Source organism: Psittacula echo, assembly GCF_963264785.1.
Source record: "Psittacula echo genome assembly, chromosome: 4".
NCBI classification, from domain to species: domain Eukaryota; kingdom Metazoa; phylum Chordata; class Aves; order Psittaciformes; family Psittacidae; genus Psittacula; species Psittacula echo.
In genome coordinates this window covers 72530110-72546511 of record NC_137738.1, presented here as the reverse complement: position 1 = coordinate 72546511, position 16402 = coordinate 72530110, and the positions used below count along the sequence as shown (strand labels likewise).

At 36.4% G+C, this 16402-nt stretch overlaps 1 protein-coding gene across 8 annotated transcripts in view; it reads right to left on the bottom strand.

Moving 5' to 3' along the window:
- The window catches only part of IBTK (inhibitor of Bruton tyrosine kinase), a 60363-nt gene that overhangs the window by 32774 nt on the left and 11187 nt on the right, over positions 1-16402 (bottom strand). For 5 of the 8 annotated variants that reach the window (XM_080616435.1, XM_080616434.1, XM_080616440.1 and 2 more), the window contains 10 exons: positions 14700-14835; positions 12841-12965; positions 11586-11696; positions 10234-10404; positions 9205-9322; positions 7185-7365; positions 5792-5915; positions 3284-3461; positions 1526-1703; positions 101-697 (listed from right to left, as the gene is read on the bottom strand). In XM_080616435.1, the coding sequence (XP_080472561.1) occupies positions 101-697; positions 1526-1703; positions 3284-3461; positions 5792-5915; positions 7185-7365; positions 9205-9322; positions 10234-10404; positions 11586-11696; positions 12841-12965; positions 14700-14835 (1919 nt within the window). The remainder of the gene's footprint in view (positions 1-100; positions 698-1525; positions 1704-3283; positions 3462-5791; positions 5916-7184; positions 7366-9204; positions 9323-10233; positions 10405-11585; positions 11697-12840; positions 12966-14699; positions 14836-16402) is intronic. The other 3 variants (XM_080616436.1, XM_080616438.1, XM_080616439.1) reach the window with 3 other exon arrangements.

Sequence of the window (16402 nt, the reverse complement as noted above, 5' to 3'; positions counted from 1 at the left end):
ATAAAGTAAAAAAAACCCAAAAAACCTAAAGTTAGATCAGCTTACATAAAGACACTCTGTGAAGAACTTGCCAGATAAAAATACGTTTCCTGTCACCTACCTCCCACTTAAATTACTGAGTCCAAACTTCTTTGCAGAACTCTGCAACATTTTTATGAGGTTAGCTTCTTCACCAACAGCTTTGCATTTTTTTGATTTGGTTTTCTGTTTTTCATTTATAACTTGCACTTGATTATTTCTATAAATCTCAAATGTAGACTTTCCATTAACATTTTCATTAAAACTCATTTTGCTCAGGTTAGAAATTAAGGTATCTTGGTATTCTTCTGATTTTCCTTTGTGCAGGACTTTTGGTTTATAACCATGAGTCAGAAAATCACATGTATCAGTGTATATGAACTGCAGAAGGTATGCAAACAAATCTGGATGAACTTTCTCTATTACATAAAGATCACATCCAACAGCATCTTCATCTTTACGGTAGATGTCTGTAGTGTCTAGCTGGTTGTCACTGGAAACAAACAGCTTCCTGAAGAAGTCAGAGCGTACAGCCAAGATGTATTTGTGCACGGGGTAAGTTCTTGTGCCAATCTGAAAAGTCACATCATGGATGCTGTCCATTTCATCTGTTTCATCTAACAGTTTGCCAAAATCCTCTCCAAAACTTGATAATGACACACTTGGAATTTCATAGAGACTAGAACAAAATGAAAACCATCAAAAAAAAATCTCTTTACAAGCTCCATAAAATTTTGCATAGTATGTTTAATGAAAAGGCTGAGGTAATTTCCTTTGGGTTTTTTTCTTACATTGCTGGACTACTGAACATTTCTTGTCCTGTTCTTTACAAAAAAACCCCTTATATGGTATTCAGGCAATTAAACCACATATGTCAGATCTGTCTAGCTTCCAGGTATTAAAAATAATATTTAGTCTTTATTAACTTATCCAGCAAATATGTACTATCAGAACTACCATACCTTCATCTCATTTTTCCAATAAGAAAACACAGAAATACTTGCTGTGTTTCGTATTGCAATCCAAAGCAGTAAGACAAAAAGAAACACAACCCAGTATTTACTTATTTATTAGATACACTGGAAATATATCTATTAAATGTAAAAGCACAAGCAACATCACTCAGTATTCTACTTAATCATTTTACTTTAAACCTTTTGTCCAAAGATCCACTTTTCATTTCTATTTAAAAGTTAATTATTGATGATTACTGAAAGGGTTAATTTCTACAGTATTTAGAGCTCAGAGTAAAGAAATACATTGCAAACGCTTGCTAGGAAAACATCAGCACCATCTATACTAATTATGCAACTATATAAACTGAGATCTTTGGGAAACTTCAACACATGTTTTCAGAAAGAAGTCCTATTCTCTGCAAGTATGGGTAACCACATTTACTGTGGCTCTGTACGACTAAAACACTGTCTTTGAAAAGCAGAATGATTTAACTGCAATCCCACACAAAAAAAAAAAAAGAGAAAAATTACAGTTGTGACTTTAAGTATACCTTGTTTTAGGATCTGACTGTAAAACAGCAAAATTGCAACCGTTAGGATCGGTAGCAATACTAACAGCTCGGTGGACAAAAGTTAGCTTCTGTAGTCGAATTCTTTCATACACACTGTTTGCATCATGTTCACAGGACACATCACATGAAGAATTCTGAAGGCTGGATACCAGTTCTGCTAAAAAAAAAAAAAAAATAAAAAATTGAAAAAACTCACAGAAAGGTCCAGCTAACTAAAATGCAATCAATATAACAAGCCAATGAATGGAGTCATTGAATAAAGCTAAAATAGTGCTGAAGATTGCAGCTTGCTAAACTGAAATGCAGGAAGGCATTTTAATGAAGTAAAAAAAAAAAAAAAAAGATGAACAATCAAACAAACAAACAAAAAAACAACCAAACCCACCCAAAAACATGAGAAACATCACATATAGTAGAGTTTTTATCCAGAACTACTTGTGGAACTGTTTTGTCACTTCTTCATATAAGGGGAAACACTCCATCTAACATTCAAAGCAACCTCTTGTGAAATGAAACAAGCAGTGAATCAGCATACAGAACTGCAAAATTGTTTTCTTTTCCTGTCATATCAATTACAGCAGATATAACACAACTGATCAACTACAGCAGATATAATACAATATGGAGTCTGTAGGCAATTGTATCTGTTTAAATAATAATCAAACTAACAAAATACTATTGAAAAAAACGCAATATTCTCAGAATACTGTTTTTTCAATAAATAGAAAACTAAACACATGCATACCATTGTCATACTCATTAAAGCCTTTCAAAAGACAGCAGCTCTCATTCATTACAAATCAGTGATGAACATCAACTGACATTCAACTAGTCAGCAGGTCGAGATTCTGAAGTTTTTGTAGTTTTAGTATTTTCAAGGAAAGAAGAGCAATACGCATAAAATGAGTGCCTACAGACACATACCAGCACCAGACAAACAGAGTGAAAAGGAGATGCATTTACAGGTGCCTCTGTAATGAAGGAACTACTATGTTATGTGCAGAATAAAAGAAAGTAGCAAAAGAGTAAAAGTAGTAACTTTAGACTGAGCAACAGAGGAAATATTTTTGCTTTGAAAGAATGCAAAAATTGACAGATACAACTATAGATGGAATCTTGATATATAAGGAAGTGGAACTCCAATATAAAGCTATAAAGTTCAAATACATCCTAGTCTGGAAGTAAATCCATTTCTATCTATAGAGTTTTAAGACCCTACATGAACAGAGCTGACAGCTTCAATTAAAATCTTGTCCTACAGTAGACCACTCTTCCTTGCAGAAACACCATCCATCAGGACCTACTATCGCCAATATGAGCCAAGCTAGTAAGGCAGAAATTGATCTGGACCCTGTATTATGCCCAGATAAAGGTCTGAGAAACATGATAAGGGTTCATAGACTTAGCAGTGAAAGCAAGTACATGCTCCTTTGTTTGTTCAATGGCAGTTTTTTAGGACTGGTCATGTAATATCATCATTAGACTAGACCACTGTGCTGCTATTACTTTTCAGAAGTACTTTTCTTCCTGCAAATCTCCACCTGAAAGTTAACTGAAAGGTGCAAAGTAAGTAAATCTTAATTAATCAGAAAAGAGAACAGTAGTGGTCGATGATACTAACCATCAGCCCCAGAGGAAAGAACACCACCACGTAATACTGTTAAAGACTGTAAAGATTCGATTAAACTTTTGTATTGATTTGAAGTACTCAAAAACTATTAAGAAATTACAACTAACCTTTTTTTTCTGAGAATTTTTTCCCTTCGTCTAGCCACTTCCCCGAAAAGGCTTCACCATCCTGTGTGACAAACATTATTTCGTTTCCATTTAAAGCAACATCAGACATGAAGACTTGCCGGCCATACACCCAACGACACTGCTTCATGGAGTTGTTAGATGACTTCCAGCAAAACACCTGTATTTTTTTATTTTCAGAGAAAGGGTAAATCTTCATATTATACAAAAGTAGTTCCATATTAGACATTATTTTTTTTTTTTTTTTTAAACACAAGAACATGCCATCTCCAAGTTGCATATAAAAGGAGAAAGGCATTCATCAAAATTATAACCCAAGTGTTATGAGCACCCATTACAAAAGAACCAAGATGTAAAATACGGAAAATCTATTATGATATCAAAATCCACTTGCCCATGAAGGGCATTTGAAAAGCTTCTCTGAATATTCAAATATCTTCTTAGCAGTCATCTCTGGGATAGTTTTTACTGACATTTCAACAATGACAGCAAAAGGTGTCATCAAATCAAGAAACAAGTTTAGCCTAGTTCTTAATTTACAGATTTATTCAACTGGTTTGCTTATAAATTAGACAAAATTCAAAGCTAGCACACCAAAAGTTTACACTATTTCCTGTTAATTGTTTGACAAAGATCTCAGGTTTCTCTTTACCAGACAAGGTTTTGGAATGGAGATCATGACCAAATACAATCTTTGAAATATTCAACAGAAGTGTGAAGAACTGCATGCACAGCAGGACTGTACTGTAGATGCCCAAAAAGCAAGTATAAAGAAACAATCCCACACAAGGTAAAGCCCAGACATGGTATTAGTGATGCTGAAAATGGGCTTTCACTTTCTCCCACTGAAGGGCCTGCACAGATCTATTAACACCTACAGACGGAGGGGACAGAAGAATCTGAGTAACCTATTTACTTTCCCCTCTGTGGGCCCCACTGAATAGTTGAGGTTGGAAAGGTATCTGGAGATTATCTAGTTCAACCCTCTGCTCAAGTAGGGCCATTCAGAGCCAGTTCCCCAGGAACACGTGCAGACTACTCCAGAATCTCTTCAAGGACAGAGACTCCACAACCTCCATGGGCAACCTGTGCCAGCGCTTGATCATCCTCACAGTGAAAACATGCTTTCTGATATTCAGACAGAGCCTCTTTTGTTTCATTTTGTGCCCACTGCCTCTGGTCCTGTCACTGGGCACCACTGAAAAGAGCCTGACTCCATCTTCTTTACAGGTTCCGAGCAAGATATAAGATCCCCCCTCAAGCCTTCTCTTTCCCCAGTTAAACAGTACTCTCCTAAAGAGAGTACAATCAAGCCAAACCAGGAAGCACTAATTCAGGAAATGGACGGATTAAGATTCCACCCCTCTCCTTACTCAATAATGTATAATGACTAAAAGCACTAAAGATCCCAGCATTTACCAGTATATGAAATGCAGATTGACAAATTTCCCCTGATGCAGGAAGACACATAGTTTTTTATGGCTAAAAGAAGTGTCCCAAAGATGTTTAAGGGGCACTACCAATACTACAGATGCTAGAAGCTAAGCCTCACACGAACAAATACTGAAATGGAAGTGTATAATATCTGAGAAAACTAATGATGCAACAAACACATCCCAAAACATAATTCACTCAAATGCAATTAAAAAAAACCAAAACAAAACACAACCAAAAAAAACCCCAAAACCCACAAACCATAACCTCCCCCCCCAAAAAAAAAAAAAACACCTACACAAAAACAAAACCCACACTGCCACTGCTCCCCATTTTCCCCTATTTTGATATACAAGCTCAGTTTTCAACGTCAAGGTAGAATTTCAGTAACAAAACCTTTCTGTACACACCACTAGATGGCACTGAAGGTTCATATCTCTCAGAGCAGATCTAGAAAAGGCTGAGGTTTTGAAGGAGCCTATAAACTCTTACTCTATGAAAGAACGAGGGAAGAAGGCAATAAATCTGCCACAGTATTCCAGTTTTAAGACAACACAGTGTCTACACTTAGCTATAAATACTAAAACATTCACCACATTTAGGGTTGTCAACAATAAAAGGGACATCGCATCTACAGAGCAGCTGCTTTTCAGCAAACGCTCTAACACTTCAAGTTCAGAGACTATTTTGGAGCGTGTGAAGGTGACCGGGTAGGTGGGTTGACAGGATAGACAGGGAAGGCAAAAAAACCCAACAAATCTCCCCAAAAACTCCAAACAGCTCATGGATGGTATGTAACCACTTAGGTATGTAAAAGCAAAGGCATTTACACCTTCACTGAAAATCCATTATGTCCACAGATTTAAAAATACACTACTGTAAACTACTCCAGTAGTCTTCCCATAGCCCTTTAAAAAACCAAAATGTATCACCAGCACCTCTACATAAATCAAATGGGTGTTCTCCATGCATGATTTTGTCCTGTCTTATGTTTAAATTTTCATTAATCAGTACGTAGCTTGCTATATGATTATGATTTCTAAATACACAACTTACCCTTCCAGCTTCATCCAGTGCTAGAATGCAAATCTTCTGACCTCCATTTTCTTTAAGATGCTGGGTATCTACCTTATATTCCAAATATCCCCCACTGACAAGAACTTTTTTAAGGTTCAGCTGTCTGAAAGAACACAGAAGGTTAAATCAGTATTTCTTCATTGTGTACTTATGACAGTTACCTTTTCATTTAGAGCAGCAGAGAAGGAAAACAAAAAAAAATAGTTGTAGTGACATTGAAAAATCACTGAAGTTGAGTTTCTCTCTACTGGTATTATTAATACAACTGCTAATAAAATACTATGAGGAGATCGTAATTTTTGCTTTGCTTTTAAGTAAGCTACATCATATCCACAAGTTATTCACAAAATTCCGTAAGTGAAAAACCAGGATAAGATTCAGCTTTGATCCTCAGCATTACAAAAATTGTAGTTGTGTGAATTTCGTTTAGCCATTTTTACTAAGAGACCTATCCTACTTCAGGAGGCCATTTCTCAGGTTTGTGGTGGGTTTGTTTTTTTTTTTAAATCTGATCAAAACCACACATTACCTTTTTTTCAGCTTCTTATTCTTATTAAGAGCACAGTACATGGTATTAAGTTTCTCCAAGTTCCAACACCTTCACTTACAACCATGCAGAAAATGAAGTATTAAGCCACCACATGTCAATAAATACTGCTAGAATGTGAAGTGAAGCTGAAAAGCTAACTGGGAGTTACTGGGAAAAAATGCTAATTCTCTCTTCTAATCTGTTACTGCAAACTAAGTAAGAGAGAATGGTATCAAAGAATTTCATAAATGTATGAGTCATGGGCCCAGTGTTTTCAACAGGTTATATATGCAGGTTTTAGCCTATGTACCAATGGTGTCACAAGGTTCCACCTGCAACCTAAACTATCCTTTACAATATACTATTATTCACACAGTAATTATGAAATTCATTCAAATTACTGATTCAAAAATGTAACAACATAACTAAACAGAACAACAGATCTTCAACACCTCTAAGATGCATTTATGCAAATTTAGGTTAACAGAGGAACCAAAACTACCACTTTCGGTATTTTTAAGCCTATGGCACAAAATACTTCCTCTTAGCATGTTTTGTTGTTTGGTTAGTTTTTAAAATGTCTTTGGTAAAGAACAAGTGGCAACTTAACCTCATCTAATAACAAGAATATATAAAAAACCCAAACAAACAAACAAACAATAAAACCCAAAAAATGACAGCTGCGGTTCATATGAAAGAACTGCAAATGAAGCAAACTCAGGGGAACACTGTATTATCTCTACTTTCTGCACAAAAATCTTTAAAATAGCTTGCCAAGTATAAGACTACAGTGAAATCTTCACCTTACTGTTCTTCATGACAAATCAGAAAAGTAACACATACTTTGAAGCCATCTTTTTGCATTGGTAGTCTGCAAGTAAATAAATATCTCCTCTTTCAGTAACGCATACTGTAGCACCATCACTTGCAGAGACCAAGGACACAGAGATATCTTTATGGTGTAGAGCAGAAACCTGACGAGGTGCAGTTACACATTTTTCTCCATTAGGATCCAGCAGATAACCTAGAAAACACAAACACACCCAAAATCGTTATTTGCCATTCCACATGTTGTGCATTTAACGGACACTTTACTACACTACTTTGAAGAACCTTTAAATTCTAAAAGATTTTTGAGGTAGCTACATAATTCATCTTCAAAATAATTAGGCAGATAAGAGACCCACTAGGTATACAATCTCTAACATACTGTGATACTGTGATACAAACACCAGAAAACATTCAAGACTTGATACACAAAAATTGAAGTAAGGCATATTCTACAGGGAAAGCTATTTAATGAGGTTAAACTCTGCAGTGGTACAGCTTTTGATTCCAAAGAACATTTATTAGATCATATTACAGTTCAAGACACTAGAAATACTATCACACTGGCATAACTAAAGCTTATTTCAGCATTGCAAGCTCGTCATAAAAATTACTGTAAGTGCACATGCATGAAAACAGGCAGTTACATGGAACAATGGACAAGGTTGGAGCTGTAATGTAAGGACTCTGATAATGTATTAAAAAAAAATAAAAAATGAATCAGGTCATTGCTGCTCTGCTGTATCAAGAAACCTATGCCAAAGAATCTCACACATAATATAAGCCTGCCCTGTGTGCACTTACGTCTGCACCACAGAGTGGATCAGAGTACCAATATCCAGGAACAAGAGAAGAGCCACTTCTAAAGCTGGAAGCAACCCTGTCATATGACAGTGTAGTGCTATGCCCAAACATTTTGAAGAGGCAAGTCTTATTAGCACATGTCTATCATAGTGCCCAGCTGACACAACTGTATCATGATCTAATTACTGTCTCCGTACAGTACAGCACTGGGCCTTACGCACAGCAGAATAAACTCAATATCAACAACACAAAAAAAACCCCAAACTTATATGAAGTGTACATATTAAAAAAAACAAACAAACAAAAAAACCCACAAACCATAATATATTCATTAATAAGATACTTCTCTGAAAGTTTTTTGACATACCTTTGCTATCTTAAATAAGAACACAAAAAAAGTGTCTGAACCTGATGCCAGAACTGATGCAGATTAAGTAACAGAGCTAGCTAACATTTTGTTTGCTTATAGACACAGAACTGTGAAAATGCAAATCCAAACCAATATTGCAATACCTGTTCATTAAAAAAAAGACAAAAGCAACTAAAATAGCCCATTCAGACAACAAATCAATAAGTTCACTAGTTGGAAATATGTTTTTATTAGGTTCTATCTTGACATTCAGAATAATACTGAGTTAAGCAAAGCCTTTGTTAATGGCATTACTGAAAACAGACTAGATATGGGCAAGAATTTCAGTTTAAATATGTTATTATGGAAAAAGTTATTAGTAGCATGTTTACAGTGCGTGTTGAAAGCAGGACATAGGCAGGAGAGCTGAATGTTAGTTTATAGTTTATCAAGGGCAGTACTAGCCAGACTGCTGGAAGGAGACAAGTACACCTTGGAGTGACCTGCAACACAAGCAGCAATATTCTGTTTCCTGAAAGTCTACAGTAGCAGGACCACACAAGATACACAGACAGTGAAAGAATTATAAAGAGTTCAAATAACAGAGCTGAGCCTGACAGCTCCCATCATCTCAAAATGTGAAAGTGACCGGCAGTAATGAAAAATATTCTTCAAAAGAAGCATGAAGAGACTGGTTTAACTAAAGCAGATGCGGGGGGGAGGAAGGGAGAGAGAAAGAGAGGAGGAGAGTGAGAGAGAGAAAAGAGAGAGAGAGGAGAGAAAGCTTTAACCAAGCTTCTGTTGTAAGAATTAAATGACAGCTTTAGCATGAATAACATCTTTTAATGGCTGGGGTTTACCTTCAGAACGCTTCTACCTTACCTAGTTGGCCACCATTCAGCCCCATCGTATAAACTGCTTCCTTACTCCACAGCACTGTATGGAATCTGCCCGCAGCCACTCCAATCACCATTCTACCTTTCAGGTTTTTTGCCTGAACCTAATCACAAATCCAAAGTACATCTTAGTATTAACCAGCAACAGGTGAATTTCACAGGTACAAACTTCTGACATTCAACTCCTTAAGTCATTAAGAATGAAGCAGTGGTAACAATTCACATACGGCCTAATAAGTCAGGATTATGTCAGAAGTTTGTCAAGTGGAGCACTTAGCACTAGTGTCAAAAAGTAGTAAACTTTGTGCACTATTTAATCAGAACTATAACCAAATCTTCTTACATTGTCTTCATATGTATGATACTGAACAAGACTTGCAGAGGTCACGTACAAAACAGTCAAAGACAACTCAGATGCTGCAATAGCATCAGCTGAAAAGTTTCAGCTTGTAAGTCCTAATGCCCTAAACACACTGCAGAACTACACCTTTCAATAAAAGGCAATGTAACTCTTACTTACATTTTTAAAAAAAAGAAGAATTAGAGATTGAGCATAGAAATATAATTACGTTGTTGATGCCCATACCCTTTCTTCCTAAAACATTATCAATCCAGAATCAACAGTGCTTTCAGCAAAGAACGTAACCACCAAACCCTGAGATTCATCATCCAGTGATTCAAAAGAAGTAAAGAGCATGAATCTCAAGTAACACATATCTATTACTTTTATGTCATTTCAGCTACAGAACAATTTGTGGAAGATTGGCAATTGTACCTTGCATCAGACTAGGCACTACAAACTTTAGTACAGTTCAGGTTACAAACTAAGATGTTCAATCAGGACATAGTTATATATTTAAGATAGAGATGGATGGTAACACAGAATCAAGATTTTATTTGAATTCAATTGGACTTTATGGTCCTGAAAAAGATTAGAAGTTATTTCCACAATCTCCACCTTTTACTTTCTGCTAAAAGAAGCAAACAACTAAGGCCTGACTGATATTATTTTTACCTGTCTAGGAACGCTGCAGTTAGAAGGAGGAGGAAGAATACCCAATTGATGGAAAGTATTTAAACCAAAAGTGTAAACATATCCATCTTCTGTTAAAACAACAGTATGATCCTTAGCTGCTGCTATCTGGGAGCACTGATGGCCAGCTAAGCCTTCCACAAGTCTTGGAACCTGAACAAGAAAAAAAAAATTGATATAAAGATAACTCTGGTTTTATATTAATCAGTGGTCATCTATGAAACTAAAGAAACACCAACAGAAAGTCATAACCAAATACTGAACTACAGATGAAAACACATCTGAATATACAATACACTCAATAACATAATTACCAAATCCAATGCAGTAAGACTTTCATTTGAAATGTATCCTTTGCTATCAGAGAAGATGACAGCTCTGATATTCGGTTGGAAATTATATCTTCAGGACAACTGGACAAATATTAACTATTTCCTCTCTTGTTCTTTTTAAATTACCATGAGTGATAAGATTTCTCCCTTCAGAATACAGGACAATCCTAAGAAAATTCCACAGAATAAGGAAGCAGTTCTGTATCTTTGACTCTTCATGCATTCTCTACTGTGAGCCCTCCTCATTCAACTGGGTAACATGCTAATTTCAAACAGCAATTTGTAAAACATTCTACTATAATAGAAATGCAATTTAAAAAAAAAAAAAATTAAGAATTGAGCTCCAGTCTTCACTGTAACACCCTCAACATAATAGCAAATTTCTGGCAGAACTTGATATTATAAATTAAAAACAACATTGTGCTGCGAACTAAATGAATACTACCAGGAAGTGTGCACAGGATAAGATACTGAAGTCTAAGAATTGTACTGTCATCATATCTTAGTCTTCTTAAATTTTGGTATTGCATATTGCAACATGTACTGTTCAAAATAAAACAGTAGGTGAATTTTCACTTACAGCTGTGCAAGTCCAGTAATAACAGCCCTACTATGACTTTTCACGCCACTACAGCTCTACACTACTGCTGTTTCTTGTGTGCCAGCCTTAACATATCACAAACCTATTTAAGAATCCAGGCCTTGTCTGGAATCAGCTAGCCTTTATAACAACTCAGCTGTAACACAGAAGTGTGATCACAGTATCTAGCTATCTTAAAATATATTTAAATGCATGTTCTTCTATTCTCTGCCACTTCACTAGTAGTACTAGAGAGGTGGGGTTCTTTTCGTTATTTGGTGGGGAGCAAGGGGTTTTGCTTGAAATTGACAGCAAACTCATTTTGAAAGTACACTCACAAAAACTCTAGTTCACTTTTTAGATTTGCTATTTGAAATAAATGAACCATCATGCTACATGCTAGACTTCATGAGATGGCATACCAGACATGTTTGTTCATCACCATGACCCAAGCGTCCTCCTTGTCCATGTCCACATGTATAAACTTGACCTTTGTGGGAAAGGAACACGGAATGAAATTTACAGAGTACCACCTGAAAGAAAAAGAGCGAAAAAAGGTGGGAAGGAGGCGGTAGAGGACAGATCATTTTTCCTGGGTAACCTGAAAACACCTGCTAAAACTACTTCTCGAAAAAGTCCAGCTTTAATAAAGATCTGTTTGTGAAAATACAAGTAAGATACTAATATTAAAGCACAGGACTGCCAAATCAAGTCACAAGGAACACAAAATATTATCCTTTAAGTTAACCTGCCTTAACTTGCTTGAAAAGCCCTATGGTTTGTATTTATAAAATAAAGTCACAAAAATAAGTTCAAGCATGGCCCTATATTAGGAAGAAATTCTTTACTGTGAGGGTAGTGAAACACTGGAACAGGTTGCTTAGAGAAATTATGAGTGCTCCATTCCTGGCAGTGTTCAAGGCCAGGCTGGATGGGGCTTTCAGCAACCTGGTCTAGTGGAAGGCTAACAGAAGCTCCTAAGACTGAGTTCTAAGGGCAACAACACTGCCTCAGAAGAGGTGCATGAACCATGTTAAGACTGCAACAAAGACTTTCTGCCCTGAATGCTTACTCAAATTGCACTTTAAACTTTCAAACATTCTTAAACTGAAGTCCCAAGAACCTACTAGGGACAAAACTACTGCTACAGGAAGCGTGCTTAACAGCACATTCTGCTTTCAACACAAAAAGAATTTTAATTCAACATGCAGCAAACAGACTCATTGTCCCACTTCAGTTCATTATGGAGTTGCACAGGAAATCTGAAACTCAAAACAAGTATAAAAGTATCATTAAATTCCCAAGCCATATATCCAAGGTAAATCACATTTAAAAAAACGTACGACACATTCTCCCCACCAAAATAGAGAACTATGATTTAATTGAAGGTGATTGGGGGGGGGGAGGAGCAGCAAGAATATATTATTACTCTAGTACTCCTTAGCTGCTGTAAGCTGCTTGCCAGATCAATGGAAAATGCTTGCTGAGAAATAACTAGGAAGAAAGGAAAAGAGATGGGAGGAGGAATAAAACACCAAAATGAACAAAAAACCCCACAGACCCAACTTTTTCTTTTTTAACATGAAAACTTTGAAAACTTGAGAACACCTTTGATACTTGTTCCCCCCCATGCACCCCTCCACCAAGAAAGATGCCTATATAATACATTAAGAATACCTGTTTGATATACACGCCATTCCGAGGAAAGAGGTCCACCAATTCAGGATGATGTTTACCCTGTTGACCACCATGACCCAAAGTAAAATTTATATTGTTCCCCCAAGTGTAGACTTCTGTGGGATCTGCAATGAAAAAAAATTCTCTCTGCAGCTTATAAATTTACCAGTATTGTGCAAATACTGGTGACTTTGAGAAGGAGCTCCTGCTGGTTTTATTTAAAATTTGATGAGCAAAGATGATTTTTTTACATACAACTGAACTTTAAAAATATTTATTCTTATCAGAAGGTACTGTGACAAAATATTTTAATAAGGTACAATGATCAACATTACTTATATATATTTTCCAGCAGCAGAAAACGCAAACATTCCTCAGCAGCAGATTTACTTATTATGTTTTCAGAAGACAACTACTACTTCCTTAGATTACACATGCTTTCCTTCAGTTTAGTAAAAAGCCTTTACCAAAAAAAGTTTATGCTGTCATGTATGAAAGCCAGAAACACCTTCAAATCAGAGGTGTAGCCAAAAAAATAACACTTCAGATTTTTTTTTAATAATCTCTCAGTTAGTGATATCTGCACACCATTTTCTGAGTAAAAAGCTCAAATCAATATACACTTCATCACATTGCATCCCTATTAAAAAGATTAAAGAATTTTAACATATTTCACAAGTTGAAATTAAAATACCCAAATCTTTAGTGCAACCAAATTTACTTAGACTGGAAATAAGCTGAAAAAAAAAACAAATTTCACAATACCGTAAGACTGAACAACATAGAGAAAAGAGGAAAGCATGGGAGTAGAAAAGTATAAAACAGCATGAAAATAAATAAAAACTACTGGAAAGACTAATCCCCTGTCAAAGAAAAAAACTTGTGTGCAAGAGTTATTCTTACATGCTCATTTTCTGTTTGGAGAAATTATATTCAGAATTACTGTAGGCAGGGTAGCTTGGTATAAGCTAGCTAAAAACATTTTGAAGATTAAAGAATATACTTCCTCTCTTTTCACGAAAGACACAGGAGTGATGTAAACTATCAAATTCAAAGACATGGAAGTCTCTCAGACAGCCTGACTTGAGATAAAGGAAAAAAATCATAGAATGCTTTGGGTTGGAAGGAAGCTTAAAGATCACATAGTTCCAACCCCCCTGCCATGTGCAGGAACACCTTCCACTAGACTCGGTTGCTCAAAGCCACATCCAGCCTGGCCTTGAACACTGCCAGGGATGCAATACTCATAATTTTCCTGGGCAACCTGTTCCAGTGTTTCACTACCCTCACAGTGAAGAATTACTTCCTAATACCTAATCTAAATCTACCCTCTTCTAGTTTAAAGCCATTACTTCTTGTCCTATCACTATAATATATAAATAACAGAATACATATAAATAATATATAAAACTAGTATATATTAAATATATAAATATATTAAAAAAATATATAAAACACAGAATAATTGAGGTTGAAAGGCACCTCTGGAGGTATCTAGTTCAATACCTCTTCTCAATTAGGGTCAGCTACAGCAGGTTGCCCAGGTCCGTTTCTCTCACGTTTTGAGTATCTCCAAGGATAGTCTCCACAACCAATTTAGGTTACCTATTATATCACCTGCATTTTTTTTTTTTTTAACCTCTCTCCCCCTCACACCCTTTTTAAAAACCTTTAGGTCAGTCATCACTCCTCCATTTTTGCTACGCATGTGCATCCTGTGTTTACTGCCAAGATCCTATACCTGCTGCCCTATGATATTAGCGACCCCACATCTTCAGGTATCTCATAATTTATACAGTCCTAACTAGAAACAGGAAACATTGTCTACAACATTACATGCATGAATTGTTGAGATATACCTCTTTGTAAAACACAGTTTAAACTATTTGATTTCCTACCAGTTTTCTTGAACACCACATGGACTGGCCTATCTTTCATCACAAGATCCAGAGCTGATAAGCCTTCTTTATCCTGAACATAGAGACTAACGCCATGCTGAAAGAGGTGAGTAGGAGAAGAACGTAAGTTAATTTTAACTCCACACCTTCAACTAAGTCAGGTAAACATTTAAGAAGCTAAACATATCTTCAACTGAAGTTTAGTACTAATAAAAGAATCTTCAGATTCAACTAAACGGTAAGCAAGACTGATAAAGAAAAAACAAACAAACAAACTACCCCACAGCAACAGTGCAAACCTATTCAGCCATGTATATATTGTATTATTCTATTAACTGGGATTTTATTCTATGAATATTTATAGATTAATAAGATTTAATCAGTGAAACACAAAGGAAGATAAAGTAAAGCCATCTAGGAAGCGCAAGTATTTATTGAAAATGCATTTACCGGCTTCAGACAACACATTTTCTTACACTGGCATGTCTACAGAATCAGTTTTGGCATGTTAAGAAGTGAGAAAGTAAAAATTAGAAATAAAAATTAAAAAGTATTCTTTGAAAACAAGCAGGGAACAGCGGTTCACAGCTCCTAGGCTAGAGGACAAAATGGCCAGATAAGGCCAGGAACAGCAGGGAAGCTTCAGAAGTACAAAGCATAAACAGGACATTCCTTTAGAACTCAGAGAGGAAGATATTCTCTGTGAATACTGTTTTCTTAATAAAAAAAAAATGCTGTTACACCAACAAGGGTTTTAAGGAAGTCAAGTGTCATCAATCACACCCCTGAAGGGAAGAACTGCAGATGTCCCCAGGCAGAATCTAAGGGATATACAGCTGTACCTACTAGCTCATGGCTAATAAAAAAGGAAAACCTTACAGAATCTCAAGATCAAGAGGCAAAACATGAAATACAAAAATCAAGGGAGCACAACTCATTCAAGCATGACAGAAGGACAGCTAGCCACAGCTGCAGGAGGGATTTTAACCCATAACTTCATTTGGAAAAACACTAGCCAGAACAACAAAAACATGCATTCTCTAAATTATAAAGGCAACCCTACTAGCAACAGTGCTGGTATTAATTCACTGTATGACAGAAAGAGCAACTTATTTTCATGATTTAACAGGTAGCGGGATATTATTCTCTTTGGCAGCTGTAGAAGTCATTACAAGCACAACAGAGGCTGCAGTGGCATCCACATGGTCTGAATTTTTAAAAACAAGCCCTAATTGCTGAGTGGCAAAACTAGTAGTTAAGTACAGCCTGAGAGTTAATCATAACTGCTTCCAGCCCACAACAGAAATATGCCACTCACACTAGCTGAGTACCCTGGGGTTGATTCTGGGACCAGCACAGTTTAACATCTTCACTAATGACCTGGATAATAGAAAAGAGTGCACCCTCAGCAAGCCTGATGATGATATAAGACCAAAAGGCGCGGCTGATAAGCCAGAGGGTTGTGATGCTATTCATAGGGCCCTCGACAGGCTGGAGCAACGGGCTGAGAGGAATCTCATGAATTTAACAATGGGAAATGCAAATCCTGGCCCTGGGGAGGAACAACTCATCATACCAATACAGTTGGAGGCCAACTGGCTGGAAAGCAACTTGGCAGAATAGATAGGAGTTGGGGCTCTTGGTGCACAACCAGTGGACCACAA